General features: G+C 51.4%; 1 protein-coding gene across 1 annotated transcript; it reads right to left on the minus strand.

Moving 5' to 3' along the window:
* Positions 1-1,907: 1,907 nt before the first annotated feature.
* Positions 1,908-23,362, minus strand: Glipr2 (GLI pathogenesis related 2). The gene is made up of 5 exons (XM_052717931.1): positions 23,015-23,362; positions 12,362-12,470; positions 11,912-12,015; positions 9,934-10,011; positions 1,908-2,487 (listed from the first exon to the last, which is right to left on the minus strand). The coding sequence occupies exons 1-5, from the start codon at positions 23,025-23,027 to the stop codon at positions 2,327-2,329; spliced, it is 465 nt and encodes a 154-aa protein (XP_052573891.1). The 5' UTR covers positions 23,028-23,362; the 3' UTR covers positions 1,908-2,326.
* Positions 23,363-24,338: the final 976 nt, after the last annotated feature.

Genomic DNA, 24,338 nt, shown 5'->3' on the forward strand with positions numbered 1-24,338 from the left:
ATGAGCTGGGGTAGAATTATCAGTTTGAGGCCAGCCTAGTCTATATAGCTAAGCCAGTCAGGGCTACTCAGTGAGACTGTCCAAACAGAAAGAGGAAAATGGGTGTGCCCGTGTCCATCTGTTCAGCCAGCGTCACTGCCTGGCTCTTCTCCAGTCCTGGAAAGCAGCTTTGTCCTTAGTCCCAACCAACTGTGGAAACAGACTCCAGCTTAGAGACTGGCTTGGGGCCATCTTCCACCACCTGGTCATATGTATGTTGCCGTTCCTAGGAGTCACCAGGAAATCAATGGCTGTTTGCTTGGTGTGGCCAGAAAGGGGTCCCTTTCAGATCTCTGCATTCTACTCCCCCTCTCTTCCGCCCTGCTCAGAATTTTCCATATTTGGGGATTTCCTGGGGAGGAGGCCCTAATATTCTAATCTTTATAGATTGATATCATCGTACTGCAAACCCTTAATCAAAGGCATTTTCAAAGATATACAGAATACAAGTAGGAAGGTCAGGGTCTCAGCATCTACTCTTCTCGAACCTGTCTCTGAGGCCCTGGGCTTGGCGCTAAAGCCTCAGGCGGGCAAGCCTTTTCTTTTTAAGACAGAGTCTCACTGAACTGTCCAGGTTGGCCTTGAACTTCTGATCTCACTGCCTCTGTTTTCAGAGTAACTAGGATTCCAGGCTTGTGCTTCCAGGCCAGGCTCACCTGTCTTTACCATTAATAACTGGACTACAAATAGCTTAGGTCTGCTGGAGCTCTATTTTAAACTTACACCACCCTTATGTTTTCGGTTCCACCAGTAAATTCTCGCCATGTGTCTGGGCTCAAATTCCTTGTCCCTGGCCTGCCGAGGTTCTGTCTGCCCTCAGATCAGGGGCTGCCTGCCTTCAGATCAGGTAGTCCGTTCATCTGTGAGCTAGGAGGTTACAGGCTTCCAGTGTGGCTATTTCGGCAGTACAGTCCCCTGGGGAGGGGCTGGGGAGGTGGAGTGGTTCAAGATGGTTCAGAGTCCTGAATGATCTCAGCCATAGACTGAAAGCATTAGAGGAAGAGATTACACAAAAGGAAAGGATTTTATTGTCTCGTTAGGCGATATCCCTGGACGAACCAAGTGGCACAGTGTGACACTGTTCAGTGTAACGAAGACCCGCCAGCCTCCTCTGTCCTTAGGTCAACAACCTCTTCCTTGAGCCCTTATGTTGGCAGAAGGAGATACCATCATTCCAGGGACACTCAACTGGACCTCTGGATTGGTCCCTCCCGAGTGGACCTGGTTAAACAGCTGTTCAGAGGGAACTCTGTATAGTCTGAGGCAAAACACAGAATCAAATTAGCGTTCTTAAGCTCCTGGTTTGGGATTGCTCCCGGGAGCATTTGGGCTTGTCACACATTCCAGGACTGAGTACTGCTCAGCAGCAGCTACAGCTGCCTGGACAAGCCTGGGTGGTCACTGCCTGCTGGGGTGGGGAAGGACAGAGGCTGTGGGGTTTCCTCCAGGGCCCCCAAGTGAGCTCATCCTCACCCTACACCGCTGACTTCATAGTCTGAGGCCTTGGCCAAAAGCCCAAGCAGTGTGAGGGTCCGGTGAGATGAGAGTTGGGGGCAGGGCTGCATTCCAGCCCTAGCCCCACCCTCAGAAGCCAGATGTAGAGCTGTGAGCACTGAAACTTAAAAAAAAAAAAAATGTGTGAGGTGTGAAAGGTGCTAGTGGCCGTGGTGTTTGCTCTTTAAAGGGTAAAAACTGCAAGGAAGTAAGTTTTTTTTTTTCTCTTCCCTTCTCCATTTGCTCTTTGGCAATTCCATTAGGGAATCCCAGAGGATGTGGGATGATATCATGTCTTCCAACTGAGAATGAAAAATCTCACTGACTCCATGAAATGGAGCTGGTCATGTGTCTCTAACGCAAATTGCTCTATGTCACATTTAAAGGAAGGTTTAATACTCTTCAATATCCACCCAAAGGAGATTACAGTGCAGGATGATCATGGAACATGAGCTCACTGCTCAGCATGGCACATATTCAGAATACACAAAGTCCGAGGATGGATATTAGAAGTAAGAAAGATACAAAAGAAGTCTGCTTAAAAAATAACAGCCATAATGTCATAATTGATCATACTCAAATCTAAGTAATTGTGGTCTAAGTAACCCCCTGGATATTTGCTTCAGATGCCCGTCCTTTAACCGGAAATGAGCTCATGTGCAGCTGCCTAGTGTGTGTGCACAAGAGATGCTCCAGAGTACACATGCCCACAGGGATAGACGCTCGGCTGGCTCTTTGTTGGTCTATAGGCACTTCGTACGTGTGTCTCCGCCTTCTCGTTACATTTGGAGAGTTACTTCTTTGGAGGTGGGACGTTTTCTTCGAAGAAGCCCTGGTTGACGACATTCCCTGCTGGGAAGTACCTGGCCACCACAAAGGAGGACCCATCACTTGCAGAAGCCTTTCCCACGCCTATCTTCTTTGTATTCTTCCATACCATGGCTGTGAAGTGTCCTGTGGGAGACAAGGGAGGAGCAGTGATGAGCCAGCAGAACCCTGAAAAGGATGCTTCGGGGACCCTCAGAGTCCTGCATGCTCTGGTCAGGCTCAGGCAGTAAGATATTTGCAGATGCCAATCAGGAAGAAGAAACAAAGCACGTGACGGCATGTCCTGCCCATCGGCCACACAGACCTCAGCCACCTCAACGCTCTCAAGTTCTTTCTGAGATCACGATAAAGCACAGTGGTCCAGCACCTGTGACATCAGCTTACCAACCCTCAATGGTGCCCCCAAACTGAACTCTTTATTTTTTAGACTTTTACATTTTATTTTATGCGTATGAATGTTTTGCCTACATATGTATGTTTCCCTAGGAGGTTGGAAGAGGGTGTCAGACCCCCTGGAATTGGAGTTATGAATGATTGTGAACCACCATGTGAGTGTTAGGAACTGAACTCTGGTCCTCTGCAACAGCAACAAATGCTTTTATCCACTGAGCCATCTCTCCAGTCCCCAAAGTGAACTCCTTAAACATCTCTCTCTGTTATTTTCTGATTTTGTTTTGTTTTGATCTGGGCCTTAGTTGACTTCTCAGGAACATTACTACAGTCAATGTCCCTTCTTTTCAAAACCTTCCCCCTCACTGAGTTCCACGACACTCGTCTCTTAGCATCCCTCCCATCTCCATCTTGGTCTTGTAGCTCTTCATCCTCCATCCGGGTGCTCTTTCCTTTTCCTTCTACACTCTGTCCTTCAGGCAGCTTCGTCTTTCCCTGGCTCCCGGATGGATTTCTTCAGTTCAATTCTCTGCTCTCTGTTCCAGACATGATCAGCACACACTTCCACTTGGATGACTCACAGATGCAGTCTATCCAAATCTCACTCTTGGTCCCTCGGAATTACTCCTTTGCTGACCTCCCATCTGTATCAACAGCATCTTTGTGCACATACCCGAGGGATGAACCTGCATCCTTTCCTCTCTTGGATATTCCTCAGAACAACCTACCACTAATTCCCAAGGAATTCAACTCTAAAATCTAGCTCAACTATATTCTTCCCAAACCTTGGTTTCATTCATAGTTTCTTGGAATGATCTCCTGACTGTTCTTGGCTCCACTTCCGTCCTCTCTAACTCATTCGTCACTGTGAGAATGGGAAATGCACTGTGAATGAATGGAAAAGATAATGAATTGGATCATTCTGAGACATAAGTCTTATCTATTTAACTCTTCCGCTCCCACTTGCACCTGGAATGAAAGCTCACACGTGGCTTGGTGGCCTCCTTCCATTCCCAGAGCTCAGCAAGCTGCTTCCCATTGAGAATCGCTGTGGGAATGAACCCTTGCTCCAATCAGCCTACAGGTGGATTTTTTTTTTCAATCCTGGAAATTGAACCCAAGACTGTACATGTCAGTAAGCGCTCTACCACAGTAGACTCCCAGCCCTTGGGAGCTCTTCTACTGACTAAGTTTCTTGTCTCTTAGGTCTCTGACTAAATGTCACTTGTTTAAATAAGACTTACACAATCACCCTTTCCTTTACCAAACATCTCCCTCCCCACCCTGACCACACCCTGTCTTTTCCCTTCTCTGTTCTTACTGGCTCCTTCACCTCTGGCCCTCACATGGCCAAGAAGAAGAAGTTGTTGTTGTTGTTGTTGTTGTTGTTGTTGTTTTTACAGAGTTGGAGTTCATTGAAGATGTTTTAAGTTAGGCTTAAACACGAAGGTTAAGGTGGAAAAAGGAGGAGCCTAGAAGAAATGAAGGCACCCTCAGGAGCGTGGGCTTCTCACAGAGAAAGTCACAGAAAGGAAGACACACATACCCGAGAATGGGCATGGCTCTTCATGGGAGCCACAGTTCATTGAATATGGCTGGTATTTAAGAAAGATGGAGAGAAGGGAAATGTTACGCTCTTAGAATTAGGAAAGTAGGCAGGCTTAGAGGGAAACTGCTAGCAACTTCACTGATCCTTTTTTTTTTTTTAGACAAGGTCTCTGTATCTCAAGGAAGCCTCATATTCAATAAATAAGCAAGAATGACCTTGAACTTCTGATTGTCCAGGCTCACCTCTCCTTTTACGGCAATGTCAGCACGCCAGCTTTTATGCAGTGCTGGGGATCAAACCCAGGCCCTCCTGTGTGGTACACAGGCACTCCTACCACCACACCCAGCTTCTGTGATGCCGGGGATTGAGTCCAGGGTCTCAAGTATGCCAGGCCAGCCCTCTACCAACTGAGCTGTGTTCCTACCCACTGATTTCCATTCTTACTTACTCTTTGGCCCTCACTGGCTTTGAACTCAAAGACTGGGGCTATCTTCCTGGCACTGTGCCTGGTTCATACTTAATTTTTTTAATTTAAAATCGTATTTGTCACCAGGCCTAATGGCACACACCTTTAATTCCAGCACTCAGCAGGCAGAGGCAGGTGAGTCTCTGAGCTGGAGGCCAGCCTGGTCTACAGAGAGAGTTCCAGGACAGCCAGGGCTGTGCAGAGAAACCCTGTCTTGAGAAACAAAAGCAAAAACCAAGCAAAACAAAAATTCCATCTGCCTGTGAGTGAATGTGAGTGTGTGTGTGTGGCGGGGGGTGGGGGTGGGGGGGGGGGGAGGGGGGTCACAAGCATGCCTTGGAGAGAACACCTTCAGGAGGCAGTTCTCTCCCACTGAAACTCAGGTGGTCATCTTGGTGGCAAACGACACTAAGACATCTCACAGGCCCATCATTTAAAAAATTTGAAACTCAGCCGGGCGGTGGTGGCGCACGCCTTTAATCCCAGCACTTGGGAGGCAGAGGCAGGCGGATCTCTGTGAGTTCAAGGCCAGCCTGGGCTACCAAGTGAGTTACAGGAAAGGCGCAAAGCTACACAGAGAAACCCTGTCTCGAAAAACAAACAAACAAAAAAAAAACAAAAAAAAAAAATTTGAAACTCCAGCATTTAGGAGGCAAAGGCAGGAAGATCATGAGCTCTAAATCAACTTGGAGTAGGTGACTAATTCAAGCTTCTTTCAGCCATACAAAGAAATCCTATCTCAAAGATTTATTGTTTTTAAACAAAAGAAAAACTGCCCAGTTATGATTCTAAATCTTTACTTATCTTTAACCTTGTATTGACCTCAGCGCTATAAACTCTGGTTTTCAGCTCTGAACAGCCTGGTCCCCTTGGTTGTTCTGTTATGGATCACAGCTCCAGGCACTGGGCAGCCTCGCCAGGCAGTCCTGCTTCTCTGGCTGCCTCTTGGCCAGGGCTCAAGCCCTTTCTCCCACAGCCTTCTCTAAAGTGACCACAGGCTTTGGCCATTGACCATCTTTCTCTCTGTTTTTCCCAGAGAAGGAAACTTCCATCATCCACTGGTTGCCAAGCAACTGGCTGGACAGAACGTGTGCATCAGTGGCGAGATGCCCAAGGCAGCTTCTTCTTAAGGGAGGAAACTGAACAATCTTCTCTGTGGAGGTTTCCGTTCGCACAGATAATCCCGTTATGGTATTTAGAGGTATTTAGAGATGAGGTAAGGGACACAACTTCCTTAGCAACATCAGACGCACACCGGTTTCTAACACTAACTTCCAACAGTTCCTTTTTCTTTTCTTCTTTGTTTCCACCCCTTAAAGGGATCACATCCTCTTTCTGGCTGAGGACTGAAACTTCCTAGAATATGCCTTTGAAAACCACACTGAACCTATTACAGTATATCCTTGCAAAGAAATAATGTATGAAGATAAGAAAGGATGAGACAATTTCTTTACTGGTATGAAACAACCTCTGACAAAAGAGGACACACACACACACACACACACACACACACACACACACACACACACACACACAGCTCAGAATCGCTTTAGGCTAATACACAAGAAACCAGAAGCTTACATCGCTTTCATAACTGTTCCGTGTCAGGTTAGTCCTCATTTAGAATAAATAAATCTACTCACTCAAACAGGACAGAACAAACTAACTAAGGAACGTTTTTCTCATGCAGCACAAAGCAGGGACCAGTGAGTAGGCTTTATCGTGAAAGGCTGGCTGGGGGAGGGGCTGTCAGTCCAAGCAGATATCAGGTATTTCACAGACCTTTCACCTATAGGAACTCAGGTCAGGGAATCCCAAAACACAATGCAGCAAGAAGCTAGGAGCTGAGAGATTGGAGCAGGACGGGCCTGAATCTGGAAGGTTCCGGAAGCCTCAGTTCTACAGCACCAGACAAAGCCCCACTCCTGCCTAAGGCCCAAGCGTCATTTGTCCCCAGCCTTGCATAGGCACCCCATCTTGGTGTAGAGGCCGTGGAACAGGCACCAGGTAAGAACAGAAGACACCATAAAAGCTTTCCTCTTTGTAGGCCTCAGTCTCCTCCTTTGCTAAATGGGCAGAACAAGGGCCTGCTCTCAGCCGCCGTGGAGGCTGGTGCGGCTGTGGATACAACCACTTGATAAGCATCAAGCGGTGCCACACTCAGCTCCAAGATCCGACACGTGTCTGCTTGCTCAAGCGCCTCGTCCTTGGGGAAAGCGAGCTATGAAATGAAAGTCTCTGGACACCATCTGTATTAAAAGGCGACAAGGTTCTGCCTACACATCCTTAATCACTGCTCCCTCCTCCTCATTCAGTGGCCAGGTCATTGTCATCTGAAGCTCTGGCAGCTGCTTTCTGCTCCTCAGCCTGGCAACCTTGGCGGGGGTGGGGTGGGGGTGGGGCTAACGGAACAAGAAATGTCCCAAGTCTGCACTTAGAGTTACAAGAATCCTTCCTGGACAGGGTGAGCAGTAAGCCACAGGAAACAGTGAGAACATGTCACTTCCTGCTTCTGAAGAAACTCGCCAGGGGATGGAAGGCCCCAAGTGGCTCTACCTTTACATAGATGGGATGGTGGCGTAGGGGTTGGGGTGAGGAGGGAACCCCCCTTTTCTGGTGCTTTGAATCAGACACACATTCTTTCCTACCCTGTCCCAGGCTCAGGAGGGGTCTGAGTCACTTCTTAGGAAAGACAAGGGGGGACGGTGAGACCAGCAAATGGGACGGAAAGACCTCGGAGCCCAGACAAGCTGCCCAGACTTTAAGAAGATGGAGAAGCAGCTCATCCTCAGCACTGATACAGAAAGCCTGCCTGGCAGCGCTGTGACCCCAGCACTAGGGTGGGGAGGGAGCTCTCTGGCTGGCCAGTTCAGTTAAGTTGTTGAGCTCCAGATTCAGTGAAAAACCCTATCTCAAAAAACCAGGCGGAGAGCAACCGAGGAAGACATTGGACATTACCCTTTTCACAGAAACATGCATCTTGCACACACACACACACACACACACACACACACACACACACACACATATCTTCATGCACACACTCACACATACACACTCAAGTTTACTGTTCGCCCTACAGAAGGCCTATAAGGAAGGCGGTCTTCTCCGCTTCTGTGTCAGCAACTCCCAGAAGCACCTGGGAGGCACCACATGTCCTTGGACAGGGGAGGAAGAAGTGACTCCAGTTCACACAATAAATGGCAGAGGTAGGAAGAGCCTGAGCTTTTCTGACTCTTAGACTCACCTGCCACAGCCCAGAATGCAAGAGGGAGGGGAACCCTGAGGTGTGGAGAATGGGCAGGAAGAGGAGGGAGGTGTGAAGGAGGGGGAGAGGAAGACAGGCCTGGCCCTTTCCTGACTGCCTCTAGGGAGCCACAGCCCTGTGGAAAGATCAGCTGAGGCAGAAGAAACTCCAGAGGCAGGATGACTGGTCTGTCAGACATGCTCAGATGCCAGTTCAAGAAAGAAGCACCTAGCTAAAGTCCAGGCTCCAGAGAACATGCTGCAGTGAGGAGAGCACACTGCAGTGAGGGGAACACTATAGTAAGGAGGACACACTGCAGTGAGGAGAGCACACTGCAGTGAGGAGAGCACTCTGCAGTGAGGAGAGCACTCTGCAGTGAGGAGAGCACACTGCAGTGAGGAGAACACACTGCAGTGAGGAGAGCATGCTGCAGTGAGGAGAACAATACAGTAAGGAGAACACACTGCAGTGAGGAGAACACACTGCAGTGAGGAGAGCATGCTGCAGTGAGGAGAACACACTGCAGTGAGGAGAACACACTGCAGTGAGGAGAACACACTGCAGTGAGGAGAGCACACTGCAGTGAGAACACACTGCAGTGAGGAGAGCACACTGCAGTGAGGGGAACACACTGCAGTGAGGAGAACACGCTGCAGTGAGGAGAACACACTGCAGTGAGGAGAACAATACAGTAAGGAAAACACACTGCGGTAAGGAGAACACACTGCAGTGAGGAGAACACACTGCAGTGAGGAGAACATGCTGCAGTGAGGAGAACACACTACAGTGAGGAGAACAATACAGTAAGGAAAACACACTGCGGTAAGGAGAACACACTGCAGTGAGGAGAACACACTGCAGTGAGGAGAGCACACTACAGTGAGGAGAACAATACAGTAAGGAAAACACACTGCGGTAAGGAGAACACACTGCAGTGAGGAGAGCACACTACAGTGAGGAGAACACACTGCAGTGAGGAGAACACGCTGCAGTGAGGAGAGCACACTGCAGTGAGGAGAACAATACAGTAAAGAGAACACACTGCAGTGAGGAGACCATGCTGCAGTGAGGAGAACAATACAGTAAGGAGAACACACTGCAGTGAGGAGAACACGCTGCAGTGAGGAGAACACACTGCAGTGAGGAGAACACACTGCAGTGAGGAGAGCACACTGCAGTGAGGAGAACAATACAGTAAAGAGAACACACTACAGTGAGGAGAACATGCTGCAGTGAGGAGAACATGCTGCAGTGAGGAGAACACACTGCAGTGAGGAGAACACGCTGCAGTGAGGAGAACACACTGCAGTGAGGAGAACACGCTGCAGTGAGGAGAACACGCTGCAGTGAGGGGAACACACTGCAGTGAGGAGAGCACACTGCAGTGAGAACACGCTGCAGTGAGGAGAACACACTGCAGTGAGGAGAACAATACAGTAAGGAGAACACACTGCAGTGAGGAGAGCACACTACAGTGAGGGGAACACACTGCAGTGAGGAGAACACGCTGCAGTGAGGAGAACACACTGCAGTGAGGAGAACAATACAGTAAGGAGAACACACTACAGTGAGGAGAACATGCTGCAGTGAGGAGAACACGCTGCAGTGAGGAGAGCACACTGCAGTGAGGAGAACACACTGCAGTGAGGAGAGCACACAGCAGTGAGGAGAACACGCTGCAGGAACACACTGAACTTTGACCTGTCTGCGGGTGTGGGGGGGAGGGCAGGATCAGCATCCTGGGTACCCTCAGATGAAGAAAGAATACAGGTCTGGGATGAGGTGGGCAGGTGCTGGGGAAAGGAAGCTTTGGTTTCTGGGCACTTAAATCAGAGGGGTGTGGCTGAGCCAGTGCAGGAGGGAAAGAGTCAACCTTCTGAACGGAAGACGGCATTCAGCCCAGGCCCCACTGCCACTCACCGGTCCCCGAGGTGAAGCCAGGCTGCTGGAAGTTGTAGTTCTTGATTTCACTGTACCACCGATCAGCCACTTCCTTTCCTGCACAGAAAAGGCACGTGTAAACTCAGCCACAAAGTCTACACACTCCCTGCATCTTCTCCCACAGACCCCAAACCACATTCCACACCCCATATCTGATTAAGCGGTGATGAAGTAAAGCATTGGGGTTACTCCCTGCAGACTCCTGGGGACTCAGGATGAAGATAGACCCTTCGTGGGGATGAGCACTGGGTGGGGCCAAGAAATGGTCCCCAGATGAGGTAGCCTACATCCTACCATTGAAATGCTGTGGCATTCTGGGCCAGGCCTTTTCTGCTCTGGACCCCTACAATAGAAAGGTTGAGCCGGGCAGTGGTGGCACACGTCTTTAATCCCAGCACTCGGGAGGCAGAGGCAGGAGGATTTCTGTGAGTTCGAGGCCAACTGGGTCTACAGAGTGAGATCCAGGACAGGCACCAAAACTACACAGAGAAACCCTGTCTTAGGAAAAAAAAAAAAAAAAAAAAAGTTGAACACAGTGCATCCCGAGGGCCTTCCAGCAATGGTCTGAATTTCTGGGAGGCTGTCCTCATCCTACCCGGGGTCTGTTTCTAACACAGGCCTGCACAAAAGCAGTTGGTCCAGTAGGCCAAAGGTCACTGCCACCAGAAACGCCCTTCTTGAGCATCCACTGTCAGCAGTGGTGTGAGGAAGCATTTCCCTGGGGTCTGTTGATCTCAGAGTCGAGATGAGTCACCTCAGGACCTTGTTACAATTTAGAGTCTGATCGAAATAAGTCCTAAGAGGAGCTGCGACTCTTCATTTTCACCAAGTTCCCTACTATTCCTCCTGGGTCCTGAAGTACATATCAGCCGTGCCCGGGGACCATTTAAAGAAAGCTGAGGCCCAGGTTCTTCTTCAGCTGTATTGGTTTCTCTGGAGGAGAGACCCAGGGGTTGGAAACATGGAAAAGCTCTCCAAAGACTCTGATGTGAACCAGGAGACATCAACCCAAACCTCTTTGTGTAGGAATGGGAAAACTAGGGCCAGAGAGAGTAGGGATTTGATCATGGTGCCCAGGTAGCTAACACAAGGCCAGGCCAGGCCAGCAGCCTTAGTGCCCAATCAAGACTCCTTCTCCCAGCCAGGAGAGGCCACAGCCTGGGCCCAGCGTCTGCAGGCTGAGGAAGGGGCTCCAAGGCCCCACCATCAACGGCTTTCCAGGTGCATAGCTCTTGGGGAAGGGTTGGATGATGTGTGGGGGTGTGCTAGGGAAACCAGGCAGCCTGGGGGATCCCCTTGGGAGCTCTGGGGAATGTGAGACTGGGGAGGAGAGGAGTCATTCTCTCCTGGGGTTTGGGGAAAGCTCCAGGGATTGTGACAACTTTCACTATTTCCCTAAAAAGCTGCTTCAGAGCTATAGGAGCCAGTGGGGTGGGGTCATTCCCTCCTGGGCCCTGGGCAGAAAAATCATCTTTCTCTTCTTCCTTCCTTCCTTCCTTCCTTTCTTTTTTTTTGAAGAAAAGAAAAATGCTCAATTCTTTTCTTCTTTCTGATGATAAAAGCAATACACCTACAGTGTAATAATAATAATAATAATAATAATAATAATAATAATAATAATAATAATTTAGAAAAAAGCAAGGACGCTCCAGTGCCCCCAGAAGCAGGCTGAAGTTCAACTGATGCTGCAGTCTCTGGCGCCCACGCTGCTGAGTTGGACTTCTTCACCCAGAGCTGTCTATCTGACTCATCTGTTCCAGGCTCCCAGCTTCCTGGCTCTGCGCCAGCCACTGAGGTCAGCCCAGGAGCAGATGCTGAGAATTCAGGGGTTCCTCTCCCTTTCTGGGCCCATGGCCACACCATCACTGAGCTGCAAAGGGCGTAGTGTCAAAAGGAGTCTGCAGACCTCATCCCAGGTCCAGCTGGGCAGAGAGGAGAGGAGCCGGGAGTGTCCTACCTGTCTGGTCGTAGGATGCCCACGCAAGGTTCTCCCCACACTGGCCACGACTGGACTCTGGGCTGTGCTTGAGGATTCTTGTGCTGGCCAGGGCCTCTGAATACCTGCATAACGTGTCTCCTCAGAGCAGGCCCAACCTAGGGACCCTCCACCCCAACCCAGCGTCTGAGCTTTGATCTAGATGGTTGAGCCACCTTCTCTGTCTGGGTTCACCAGAGGGATGGTGGAAACATCATTCCCATGCCTGGACCTCCCGACAATCCCATTTTCAGAGGAGCACACTGAAGCTCGGGAGCAAAGGGAACCTGCCTGGGCTGGCAGCAGCAGAGTGGTCCTTAAGCCTGGCTGTATCTGAACCCCAACCACACCCCTTCAACCACCCAGGATCCCTCCATGACTGCAGAAGCAGCTCCACCAAGGGCTAGAGCCCGATCGGCACTGGGGACTCACTGCTGAGCTTCCTGGTTGAGCTTCTTGCAAAGCTTCAGTGGAGGGACACCGTGCTGAGCCCGGTACTCGTTGTGGGCCTTCAGGACCTCGTTATTAAACTGTTTGGAAGCTAGAAAGACAGAGGAATGGAGAACAGCTCAGTGTAGAGGGAAGACCCACAGGAGGGGTACTGGCATGCTTCAGGACACACAGACTGCCGGCCTCTTCTCCATCCTGGCCCCACGGCCCCGTTCCACACCAATGGCCATCCTGTCTCCATCACCACTACCACCTTCCATGTCCCTGCAGATCAGAGCTCTGCGGATGATGGAGGGTCTTCTGGGCCATGGTGGGATTTGAATCTTTATTTAAGGCGATGGCAGACTATTAAGCAGAAGCAGGGGATACGGTGATTCGGAGAATGTTTCTCAAAGACGCTGAGTGGTGCTGAGGAAGGTACAGAGCTGGTCAGACATTTCTAGAGGAAAATGTCTGAAGGTGACTGGATACCTCACACTAGACCAATGGAGTCTGGGAAGGGCTGGAGTTGGGAGCTCAGGGAAGAAAAGCTTAGCTAGGGCGGATAGCACCATATCAGATCAGTGAAAACAAAGTCGGGGGAGGGAGGAAAGGAGGGAGAAACACACACATGCATACACACATACACACATGCACACACACACACACATATGCACACACACATACACACACACATACACACATGCACACACATACACATACACACACACATACACACACATACACATACACACACACACGCACACACGCACACACACACACGCACATGCACACACACGCACACACACATACACGCATGCACACACATACACATACACACACACACACACGCACGCACACACACGCACACACACATACACACATGCACACACACACGCACACGCACACACACATACACACATGCACACACATACGCATACACACACACGCACACACACACACGCACACACACGCACACACACATACACACACACACACACACACACGCACACGCACACACACATACACACATGCACACACACACGCACACACACACATACACACACGCACACACACGCACACGCGCGCGCACACACACACACACACACACGCACACGCACACACACATGCGCGCGCTTGCACACAGAATCAAATACAGCCAGATAAAGAGAGAGGACCAAATAAAGCAGCGTTGAGGGTGGGGTAAGAGGAGAGTATAGAGAAGGACTCCGTGGTGACGGCCAAGGAGGATGTGATCGGCTGGGCGAGGCTGTGGCGAGGGCTGGGGTTAGGGACGTAGGGGATGAAGAGCAGGAAAATCAAGACAAAGCCCACGCTGCTTCAGATCTTAACAACCCCATCCTTCTAGCATCTTCCATCTGTCCAACGCTTATCCCAAACCATGCATCAGTCCCCTCCAACCAACCACCGTTCACCAAACGTCCATCTGCTTTCCATCCATATCCAGCGTCATGCATCTACCCATGTCTCCATTTCCAGCACTTACCCATCCACCAATTCATCATTTGTTGCATAACCACATCCACCCACCCAAGCACTGACCATCAGTTCAGCCCAATTCTAATCTACGTATCTGCTCCCTGAGCACTGTCCCACAGGATGGCAAATCCTGACCTCAAAAGCTCACACAGAGAAGGTTGGTGGTCTCGTAAGCAGAATAGTAATGGTACCAGAGGAGCCTGGAGCAAGGGGCCAGGAGAAGCGCACACGCCTTAGGAATCTAGGAATCCACCCCTCTCTGTAGACATGGGGTCCTGGGAGGGCTGTGAGTGAACATCACTGGTCCATCTGCCAGGAGCCTGTCTCTTGGTGGTGGTAGGAAGGGTGTAACCGCAGTCATGAAGGAAGTGCTCGGGGCTAACTACAGGCAGGAGAGAGGAAGAAATACAGCTCATGGTTGGTGACCACCATGTCCTAGGACTTTCTGACAAATTATAGAGGAAGTAGACTGCCCTTGGGGGCTGTAGGGTCCAGCGAGGCTGCATTAGGAGGTCCAGTTTCAGGAACATATGGTGAGGCAGGATTGGAAGGGCTCTGAACCGATTTGTGAGGTTTGGGGTAACAGAGATGTGAACAGAGGTAAACATGGTAATAATGACTCAGCCTGAGGCAGAGGGGAGCTACAACCAGAAATCCTCATGTCCTGGTGGCCTGCCAGAGAAGGTCCACACCCTTGTGATACGAAAGGCAGATTTCAGGGCTCCTGAGGTGGGAGGAAACAGGTGGTGTTCAAGTGTAGCGTTTGCAAAGTGAAGAACCCTGGAGCTGCTCCACAGCTGTGAGACCCCACTTGACATTAGGAGGCACATTACCAACAGAGCCTCTCAAGGTAGAGTTCGGGTTTGGCGTGCTGATGTGCACCTGGGGACATCAAATCACAGTCTTCCAGAAACCGTGGGGGACAGGAGGTAACAGGAACAAGAGCAACTCCTGGACACAAGTCACAAGTCTGTTTAGTGAGCTAAGGAGCCAGCAGGATAGTGTGGTATTCAGGACCTTAGGCTCCTAGGCCGGGGGTGCTCCACCCTGCCTTGCACAAGTGGTGTCTTGTGAGGGTAGCACACACTGGGCTCTTTATCCTGGAGATCAGACTGGAAGGCTGGGGTGGGGGCGGGAGTGCTCTGGGGAATTCTGGGGTCCTACAGGACAAAGCTGGAGCTGGCAGATAGAAAGGGCAGGGCGACAGATTTCAGCCAGGAACAAGAAGGTCCTTTCTCCTGGTCAAAATGTTCCTGGAGCTTTAAGGGAAGAAGCCTGAACTCTGGCAGTCCCTCGCAAGCGAGGGTCCACCTCAGTACGCCGAGATGTCATCCTTGTCCTCTCTACTCCAAGATAAATAGCAGTGGAAAGCAGTGAAAGGCAACAGTGTGGTCACACTGAGAAGAAGAACAAAAGATCCAGGGGCCGCCACATCCATCTTGGGAGTCCCGACCCAAGGTCTGGGTTTAAATGGCAGGCAAGTCGTGAATCAGGAAGCCATTCTGCTTCCGGTTGGCCCCATGAAGCAAGCCCTTTTTCAAGCTTTCAGCCGATGGCAAGTCCCTCCCCCTGGCTGGCATTGGGGTTGCAGCCTTTTCCTTCCCCAGCATGAGACTCCTGGGGACATTCCTTGGGTCCACTGTCCCAGTAGTTTGGTATCTGAAGTCTGCACCTCTCTTTAGAAATATGTACTTCTGCCGGGACTGTTACAAAAGCGTTCTGGAGATTGGGCAGGGCTCCCCCGCAAGAAGGGCATCAAGCTATCTGCCACTGGGACATGCAAGCAAGTTAGTCTCCATTCCTGGTCAGATCCCTTCAGGCATGGGTGAGGGAGATGAGGGACACCATGGCCTGTGACTTCCAGGAATTTCCCGCCCTTTGGTAAGTAGACAAGGTACTAAAACAAGGGCTTGTGTGAACTGCGTGATCGCCGTGAGGAAGGTCCCCATCTGCTTGACAGGCACAGCCAGGGCCATCCTAAATTTCCAGTTCCCATGTCTCAGACAGGCCACGGAAGGTCCGGCGGGACACCGTGGGAGACACTTGAGACTCGGTGACATGTGCAGTGTCACAAGAGCTCCCTGGAAAAGGTGTTCCAGGTTCAGGAGGCAGAGGAGGAGGCCAAGGGTTCGGTTATTACTTGGGCCCAGGAGAAAGGGAGCCAATTTAAGGCAGTTTGGGTGTTGGGGTCAGCCTGCAGTGGACCCCACTGTGCAGCAGGGCCCTCAGGCTCTTAAGCAGAGACATATACGGCTTCTAAAAACTAGGTCACTGTATTCCCGGCATGGGGGAAGTTCCAGGGGACAAAAGTGAAAGTTCCTGAACCAACACAAGATCAGGACCAAAAGCTGACGCCAGGCGCAGGCCCCGGAAGGGCCAGGCTCCCTCAGCCAGGGCCTCTGTAAGCGGTCACCCGGCCTCAACAGAGGGCTCTCTTGCTTCCCTAAGCTGGAAGCCAGGGGGCCCTCCAGCCACTTCGGGCTGTCTTAGGAGTCCCCACCCACTCCAAGCAGGACAAGAGCTCCAGGGGGCCAAGTTATCAGTGGTGACCACATCCAGCCGGAGGCACACCCTACTTCTATAGAAAAACCCAAGAACACAGATAAAGTCAAAGTCAAACCAGCCACCCACAGCCAGGCAGGGTGGGCCCTCTGTGGTCCTACGGTGGAGGAAGGGCAGGGACCCACACTTTATTTTGCTGAAGAGCCAGAAGGAAGGACAGGCAGACCCATCTGCCCTGGGCTCCTGCTTGCTCCTGCTTGTCTCCCAGTGGGCCTTGGAGACCTCATCAACCCCCTCTTAGAGCATCCTTACCCTACCCACATCCATGACTAGATCAGACGGGATCCCCCTGCTGGTTCAGGAGTACCATCAGGAGGGGTCTAGACTTGAAGCAAGGCCCTGTTCTGAGGCTCGGCCTCACAGCCTAGGGTCACCAAATGGAGCGGTAGAGATGTCACCTAGGTGACACTCAGGTTCAGGAGGACAGCTGGAGTGAGCGATAGGGGAAGGGAGCCCACACGGACAGCTGCTTCCTATCTCACAGGAGGGAGGAAGAGGAGAAAGGCTGCATGTCTTCAGAGCCTCCTCAGAGCTGGGGTGGCAGAGGCCGCAGAGGCTGCCCAGAGCAGAGCGACAGCAAGGCTGGACATTCTAGAAGGGGCTACTCCATCTAGATCTTTTAGGGGGCCGAGGAGAGTGAAGGAATTCTGAGATCTGTCCTTAGCCCCCCACACCCCAGCTTTTGGCAGACAGGCTCCTCCCTCAGTACCCCCTCCCTGAGGCCTCATTGTCCTGTATCACTGCCCTCTCCTGACTTTCCACCAAGATTCAAACAGGCCCCTCCATCCTCTTGACAAGAGGCCGGAAAAGAAATTGCTCCAGCCTCTGGGGCAAAACTGGTTTTGCATCTTTAGGAAGAGTAGGAAGTGGACAATCGGAGGGAAAACAGTTTTTCTTGTTTCTTTTTCGAGACAGGGTTTCTCTGTGTAGCCCTGGCTGCCCTAGAACTCGCTCTGTAGACCAGGCTGGCCTGGAACTCACAGAGATCCACCTGCCTTTGCTGGGATTAAAGGAGTGCGTCACCACAGCCTGGCTGGGGAAACAATTTTTGAAGGTATCTTTCAGTTCTTCCAAGCATGGAAATCTGCTAAGTGAGTGAACGGACAAGTGAACGAGGTGTTCACACCAGGTTCAGACAGCGCTAGGACTAGATCCCTGCTGTTTCAGATGGAGAAATCAGCATGTGGGGCAGTACATGAATGGCCTCAGGTCACCTGACCCAGTAGGCCCTGGTTAAAGCCCCCACTTCCCTCTCCTGCCTCCACTCTTGTACACTTGCTGTTTTACATCCAACACCCCCTTCTCCTGACGGCAAGCGTAGGCTACCAAGAATTGCTTCCTTGCTTATGGGCAAGGAGTCCATTTCTTGGAGTGATGGCCTCCTCCAGGCAGGCCTGTCTGAAAGATGACCAAGTACAAATGTGGTCCCTGAGTGGCTGAAGCTGCCAGATGGAGAGGTCTTGCTCAGGTTGCTAAGTGCTCGTCCTGCCCAGCACTAAGATCTGCCCAGAAACAAGTTTCTGCTCCTGGCCCCAGGCTCCCCTCTGGGTACAGAAGATGACAGCTGCGGGCCTTCAAGACGTCCTCAAAGCAGGGAAACCTTTCAAACGAGGATGAACAGATGGACCGGAACAGCTGGGGTTGCCCTGGCCCACGCGGCCTCTCCCTGCAGTGGTCCCAGGGGCTCACCCAGTAGAAAATTCCTGGTCTCTGCTTTGATATCCTCTGGTATTAGGAGTCCAGTGTCTGAGACACCAAGATTCCTAGAGATGATTGGAGTATGTGTATGGGTCCCCACTAGCCAGAGTCCATTTGGGATGGGGACTGGGGTGAGGGCATGTGGTCAGTGTGCTAAGGAAGCATTCAGAAGGCAAAGAGCTAGGTTCTGCAACACACACACACACACACACACACACACACACACACACACACACACCACTCAGAGCTAAATTCTAATCCTAATTTGCTCACTTACTGGTCCAGACACTATATAACGAGCAGGTGGTAATGACCTAGAGTGCTGTTGAGAAAGGTTAGTAACATAAAAGGCCTAACTTCACTGTCTAGCATACAGCAGGAGGCTAATGACTGGAAATCGTTATTATTCAAGGCGAAGGGCTGTTGCAGTCTGAGGTCCCAGCACACTCATTGCACAGAGGCCCAGCAGGGAAACCAGGGTTGCGGGCAGGATTGAGGGCTTCCAACACTGGGCCACGCTTTCTAGGTTTGAGCCTTGGCAGCTGTATGATGACTTCATGGGACTTCTCACACTCACCATGAAGCTCTGGAGGTGTGTCTGAGGTCTAGGCCATGAGGCCAAACCGGGACCCTGACAAAGCAGGGGCTGATCCCTTAGGTGGTCTAACTCCTCTGTAAATGGGTATCTCTTAGAGGCAGCTCCCCAAGGCCTCCATTGGTGGCCTGGATCTTCAGTGTTGGGTTTGTGGAGAAGGTTCGCTGGGTCTGAGTCACCCAGAAAAGTCACTTTCTCTTTGGGGAGCTTAGAAGAGGCAGACGTGAGTGACTATGAAGGATGGAGGCCTGGACTAGAGGTCTAGCGAGTGACGGGGACACCTGCCTCTACCAGCTGGACCCTGCTTTCTGCGGCCAGCACCCTCTTTTCATCTCTGCAATCCGCGTCAGCACCATTTTGCAGGCGGACTCACGCCTCTGACCTTCCCTTTTATTCCTTACAAATTGTCACCAAGTCTGCCCAGGATCGCCATTGGAAGCCCATCCTTCCTCCTCTCTGGCTCCCATCCTCGCCCTAGACCACAGCTTCCATGGGCAAAACCCCATGTTGGCACATAGCTGAAGGTAGAGGTGGTGAAAACTTTGGCAACAGTAAAAGATTTCTGAATCTACAACAACTATGAAAACTTGATTCAAAATCAAGCACAGGAATGCATCTGAGGTGTTTCTGATAATTCTGGACCAGGCCGTGTGGTCCGTTTCTCTGCAGCCTTGGTTCTGAAGCCACCGGATGAACGCCGTGCGCTGCCCACATAGCATCACACCAGGCTCTGACACTGGCACTTCCTGGGGTAGCTCAGCTCATTTGTTACGAATTTCAGTGTCTTTTCTGCATGTACAAAGTGTTCCGTTCTTACAGAAATATAACGGTTTAATTACAGAAAACACAGTATTTTCCTATGGTCATTTCTCAGTAAATGACTATAGCTTTGGATTGTGTCTTGTTAGAATGCTCGAATTTGAAATTTAGTTAGTTACATTTTTTCAGGTCTGCGTGTGGAGGTCAGAGGACAACTTGTGGGAGCTGACTGTCTCCCTCTATCATGTAGATGTAGGTTACAGAGATCAAATTCAAGTCTTCAGGCTTGACGGGAAGCACCTTTACCCAGTGACCCATTTTGTTGACCCTAGAATACTCGATTTAAAAAACTGCTGTTGACTTACTCACTTGAGGGTCATAGAAAGACACCAAAGAGCTAGGGGTGCAGCTCAGTGGGAGAGTGCTTGCTTGTAAGGCCCTGGGTTCAATTCCTAGTACCCCCCCCCAAAAAAAAATCATTGAATGAATTTTGTCTTGAGTTAGGACAGAAACTCCAATCATAAACTGGGCGTGATAACACACGCCTTTAATCCCAGCACTCAGAAGGCTGAGGTGGGTGGATCTCTATGAGTTTGTTGAGACCCTGTCTCAAATGTGTGTGTGTGTGTGTGTGTGTCCGTCCTAAAGAACTGTTTTAAAATACATTTCTTCGAGCAGGGAAACTGACTTTTGGTAAAATACTTGCCATGCAAGCATGACAATCTAAGTTTGGATCCCCAGCATCCCTGCTTAAAAACAAGAAGAAGAAGAAGAAAACAAAACAATAACCGGGCACAGCAGCCATGGCCGTAATCCCGGAGCTGGAAAGGAGAGAGAGGGGGCACCTGGGGCTCACTGGCCAGCTAGTCCAGCTGAGTCAGCCAGCTCCGTTCAGTGAGAGACCTTGTCTCAAAAGATAAAAAGCAACTGAAGTTGACACCCACTGTCTACCTCTGGCCCTCTCTCTCTCTCTCTCTCACACACACACACACACACACACACACACACACACACACACACACACACACGAGAACATACACACATAATAAAATAAATTTCTGTATGATTTGTTATCAGTAAATGGTTGATTTGTATACTTGTTTTATATGCCTATACACCTGGAGTTGTATCACAGTTTGCTGGGTGAAACTACTTCTTTCACAAGTAGAGAGAGTTTCAGAAGCCGGGCCTCAGGTGCCTGCACCCTTGCTGTCTCTAGGGAGGCAGGCTCTCCACTCCCTGCCTCCCCCCCTCCCTTCTGATCTTCTACTCTGCCACAACACTGGTCCTACCGCGTCCAGCGGCACCCCATAGCCCATAAGATGACTTAGACCCTCCCATGACCCTCCAGAACCAATCACTTTCCTCACACTCCTTTATGGTCTCTCACAGATGAGGTCTCCCTCCTGTGCCTCCCCCACCTCCCCTCACTGGCAGATCTTGGAGCCTGGATCATTTCCCACCTCTTACCGAGTCTCCCCCCCCCCCCCCACACCTTCATTTATTCATTTCACAACACAAACGAACTTTCCTAAAGATTGGGCTGTCCCTGCACTACACCGGGTCCACAGCTTGGAGAGAGGACAGATGGTAGGAGGGAGGGAGGGGACATGGAGAGAGATGGGGGAGAACAGGTAGAAGGATGGTGTCACAAGTGCAGTTCTAGAAAATTGTATCTTAGAGCAGGGGCTGGAAACAATCAATTAAAATGTATCTTTAGGGCTGCGGTTGGGGCGGGGCGGGTGGTTTGCCTTTAATCCCAGCACCAGAGAGGTAGAGAGGCAGGCAGGTGGATCTCTGTGAGTTTACGATCGGTTTGGTGGACATAGTGAGTTTCAGGCTAGACCAAGGTACATAGTGAGACCCTATCTTAAAGCAATAATAGCAACAATAAATATTAATGAAATGAAATGTAGCTTTAGAGAATCCCTGGACTGCCTCCTAAGTCTAGAGAGGAAGGAGTTAATTTTTCACATAGAGATGTCGAAAGGTCTCCTCTCACATCCACCGTCATTTGTCCCATCACCGATGACCTTTCATCTTGTTCTTTTAATTATGTGGCATCTTCTTTCTGTCCACTGCAAAGGCTCTTGGGGGTCATATGGACCACCCTCTTTGCACAGATGGGTAAACTGATGCCCAGAGGAACACAAAACCTTCCTTTGCATCACATAGCAAATGGTTAACAGGGCCAGCACTGAAAGCCGAGCCTGTCACTGAAGCTGGAGGAAAAGCAGTTTAGGGCCAGGCCAGAGAAGGGCAGTCACGTGCATCTCTTGAGTCTAGGTCCTAGAGGGTAGACCCAAGAAGGGACCCAGCCTTCCTCAGCTGAGGTTGACAGCCCATTGACTCCATTGTTTCTTTAGGGCAGTGGTTCTCAACCTTCCTATCACTGCGAACCTTTAACACAGTTCCTCATGGTGTGGTGACCACCCCCAACCATAACATTATTTTCGTTGCTACTTCATAACTGTAATTTCACAACTCTTGTGAATCATAATGTGTTTTCCGATAATCTTAGGCGACCCCTGGGAAATGGTGGTTCCACCCCAAAGGGTTGCCACCCACAGGTTGAGAACTACTCATCTAGAGCCTCCTGTGAGGCAGAAATGATGTCCCAATAAATAGAAAGCCTTGATGCCCAGGAGGGAGAAGTTGGGGAGAAGTAGATCCATTGCCCAACACCTGTCCCTTGTCCATGCCGGAGTGAGGACAGATGATACAGGGTGTGGGCTGTCCCTCTGAGGGAGGGATCCTTGTGAGGAATCCCCTTCACAGGAGTAGAGCACAGAAGGATGGGGAGTTTCAGGCTGGATGATGGGAGTGGTGAAGACTGGGCCAGGACACCCAGGGGAAGGGGCCTGAGTGCCTGCCAGCCAGCACAGCTGTGCGGCCAAGAGGGTGGCGCCAGTGGCCAGGGGGCCTGACAATGGGGTGGAAGCTAGCGAGCAGGGAGCAGCGGGAGAGCTGGTGTTCAGAAATTTCATCCTTACAGCCACAGTGGTGAGGATGGGCAGGGACCACATGGGGAGGGGATCTGCAAAGCACCCAAAAGAGAACGCAAAGGATTCTCAGACCCGCCCTTAGTGGGGTGGGACCGGACTAGCTGCTTCACAGTCAGGGGTGCTGTCACAGTTTGGTGACTTTTTCCAACTGTAACTTTGTCCTCCTCTGGAAACAAAGCAAAGCCACGCCTCGGCAGACTCAGAGAGCTATCCCCATCAGCGCTTGGAAACCCTCCCTGACGCAATCCCTGGCTCGAAGCCAGAGGGACCCTCCATCGCTTTCCCACTCTTTCTTTCTCTCCCTCCCGGTGGTCTTTCCGCTACCTCCGCTCCCGAGTTGAACCAGAAACAGCCCCAGCTGCGCCTCTGGTCGCCTTGCCCCGCGCTCTCCATCCCCACCCAGGGGTCATGCATTGCAGCGAGAGCGGCGGGGACATCGGAGGGGCTCCCAGGGGACCAGGCCTCAGGCGGGGCAGGGTGACGGCGAGTGTCCCCGGAGCCATCCCTGCACCCCGGCGGGCTGTACGGGCGGCTCACCTGACTTGCCCATGGCCGGCTGTGTGTGCGCTCCTCTGCTCCGCCGCGGCTGCGCTGCGCCGGGTGGCGGGTCCCAGTAGCTGGCCCGGGCCAGGAGGGGCAGGGGCGGCTGCAGCCACTCCCCCGGCGCCGCCCGGCCCCGCCTTATAAGGCAAGGGCAGCCGCAGGCGGAGGCGCGGGGGGCCACCCCTGGAATTCACAGGCTTGGTGGGATTCCGCCGCTGGCTAGGGCGGTCCAGATGTGGACGCGGATGCCGGTTCAGAGCGGCTTCTCTCCCCCCGCTGAAAGCGCGCGTGAGACCTAGGGGAGCCTGCGCCTTCCTGGTGATTCCGCATGGCTCCTGCGCGACAGAGGCGTCACGAAGACTGCTGTGCTCACTGTGGCCTGGCGAGGTACGGTTCCCGCCGGTGCCACCAGGGGTCGGTACCCTTCCAGTCTTCATCTTGGGGGACACCCCCGCCCCGCAGTATGCTGCTCCCTCTCCCCTGTGACACTGCTCCAACCGCATCTTTCTAGGACTCTTCCGCCTCGCGACCCCGGGTTGTAATTGAACACATCCTACCTAGCCCTCCAGTTCCAACTGCCCCAGGGAGGTGCGCACAGCCCGACTTGGACCTGTCTGTGCTCTTGACCCTCACTGAGACCAAGCCAAATTCCCCACCCCTGAGTCTGATTCCAGACGTGGATCCTCAACTCTCAAACTTTATCCCACGCTCCTGTCAAACCAGATTCCCCAAAACGTTCCTGGGTCTGCTCACCCATCCCCTCGGCAGGAACTGCCGCTGACTCGGCCCTCCCAGCCTGTACCCTGGGGGCTGTCCGTTTCTTCAGATCTCAGCAGCCCTTCCCTTCGCCAATCTTAGGACAACACACACCTGACATTGGAGACATTGGCTGGGCTTCACCCCTGAGAAGAGCACCAAAACAAGGCGCAGCCTAATAAGCTCCCCGTGCCAAGGGAACTCTTCCTCATTGGTGGGCCAGAGGATTTGGAAGCCCTTGTGGAAGATAAGTGTTCAGGCTTTTCCGTGAGGACTGGCGAGTTGGCTGGGTGGTAAAGGCATTGAGGCCAAACTCGAAGTTCTGAGTTGGATTCCTGGAACGAACACAGTGGAAAGAGAGGACCACTCTTGAAAGCTGTCTTCTACACGGGGATGGTGGTGCCCCCTCCCCACATTGGCATCGTCTAAACTGAGTCTCAGTTTATTCAAAACACGTCTTTTTCTCACCGTAAAAGATTTAAAGACTGTTTTAATTTTAAATGGGGACTGAATTGAACTGATTCAAAGATTCCAAGGACAGAGTTTGTTCTCTTTCTCTGTC

Source organism: Peromyscus californicus, unplaced genomic scaffold, assembly GCF_007827085.1.
Source record: "Peromyscus californicus insignis strain IS unplaced genomic scaffold, ASM782708v3 Scaffold_5__1_contigs__length_169319896, whole genome shotgun sequence".
Taxonomy (NCBI): domain Eukaryota; kingdom Metazoa; phylum Chordata; class Mammalia; order Rodentia; family Cricetidae; genus Peromyscus; species Peromyscus californicus.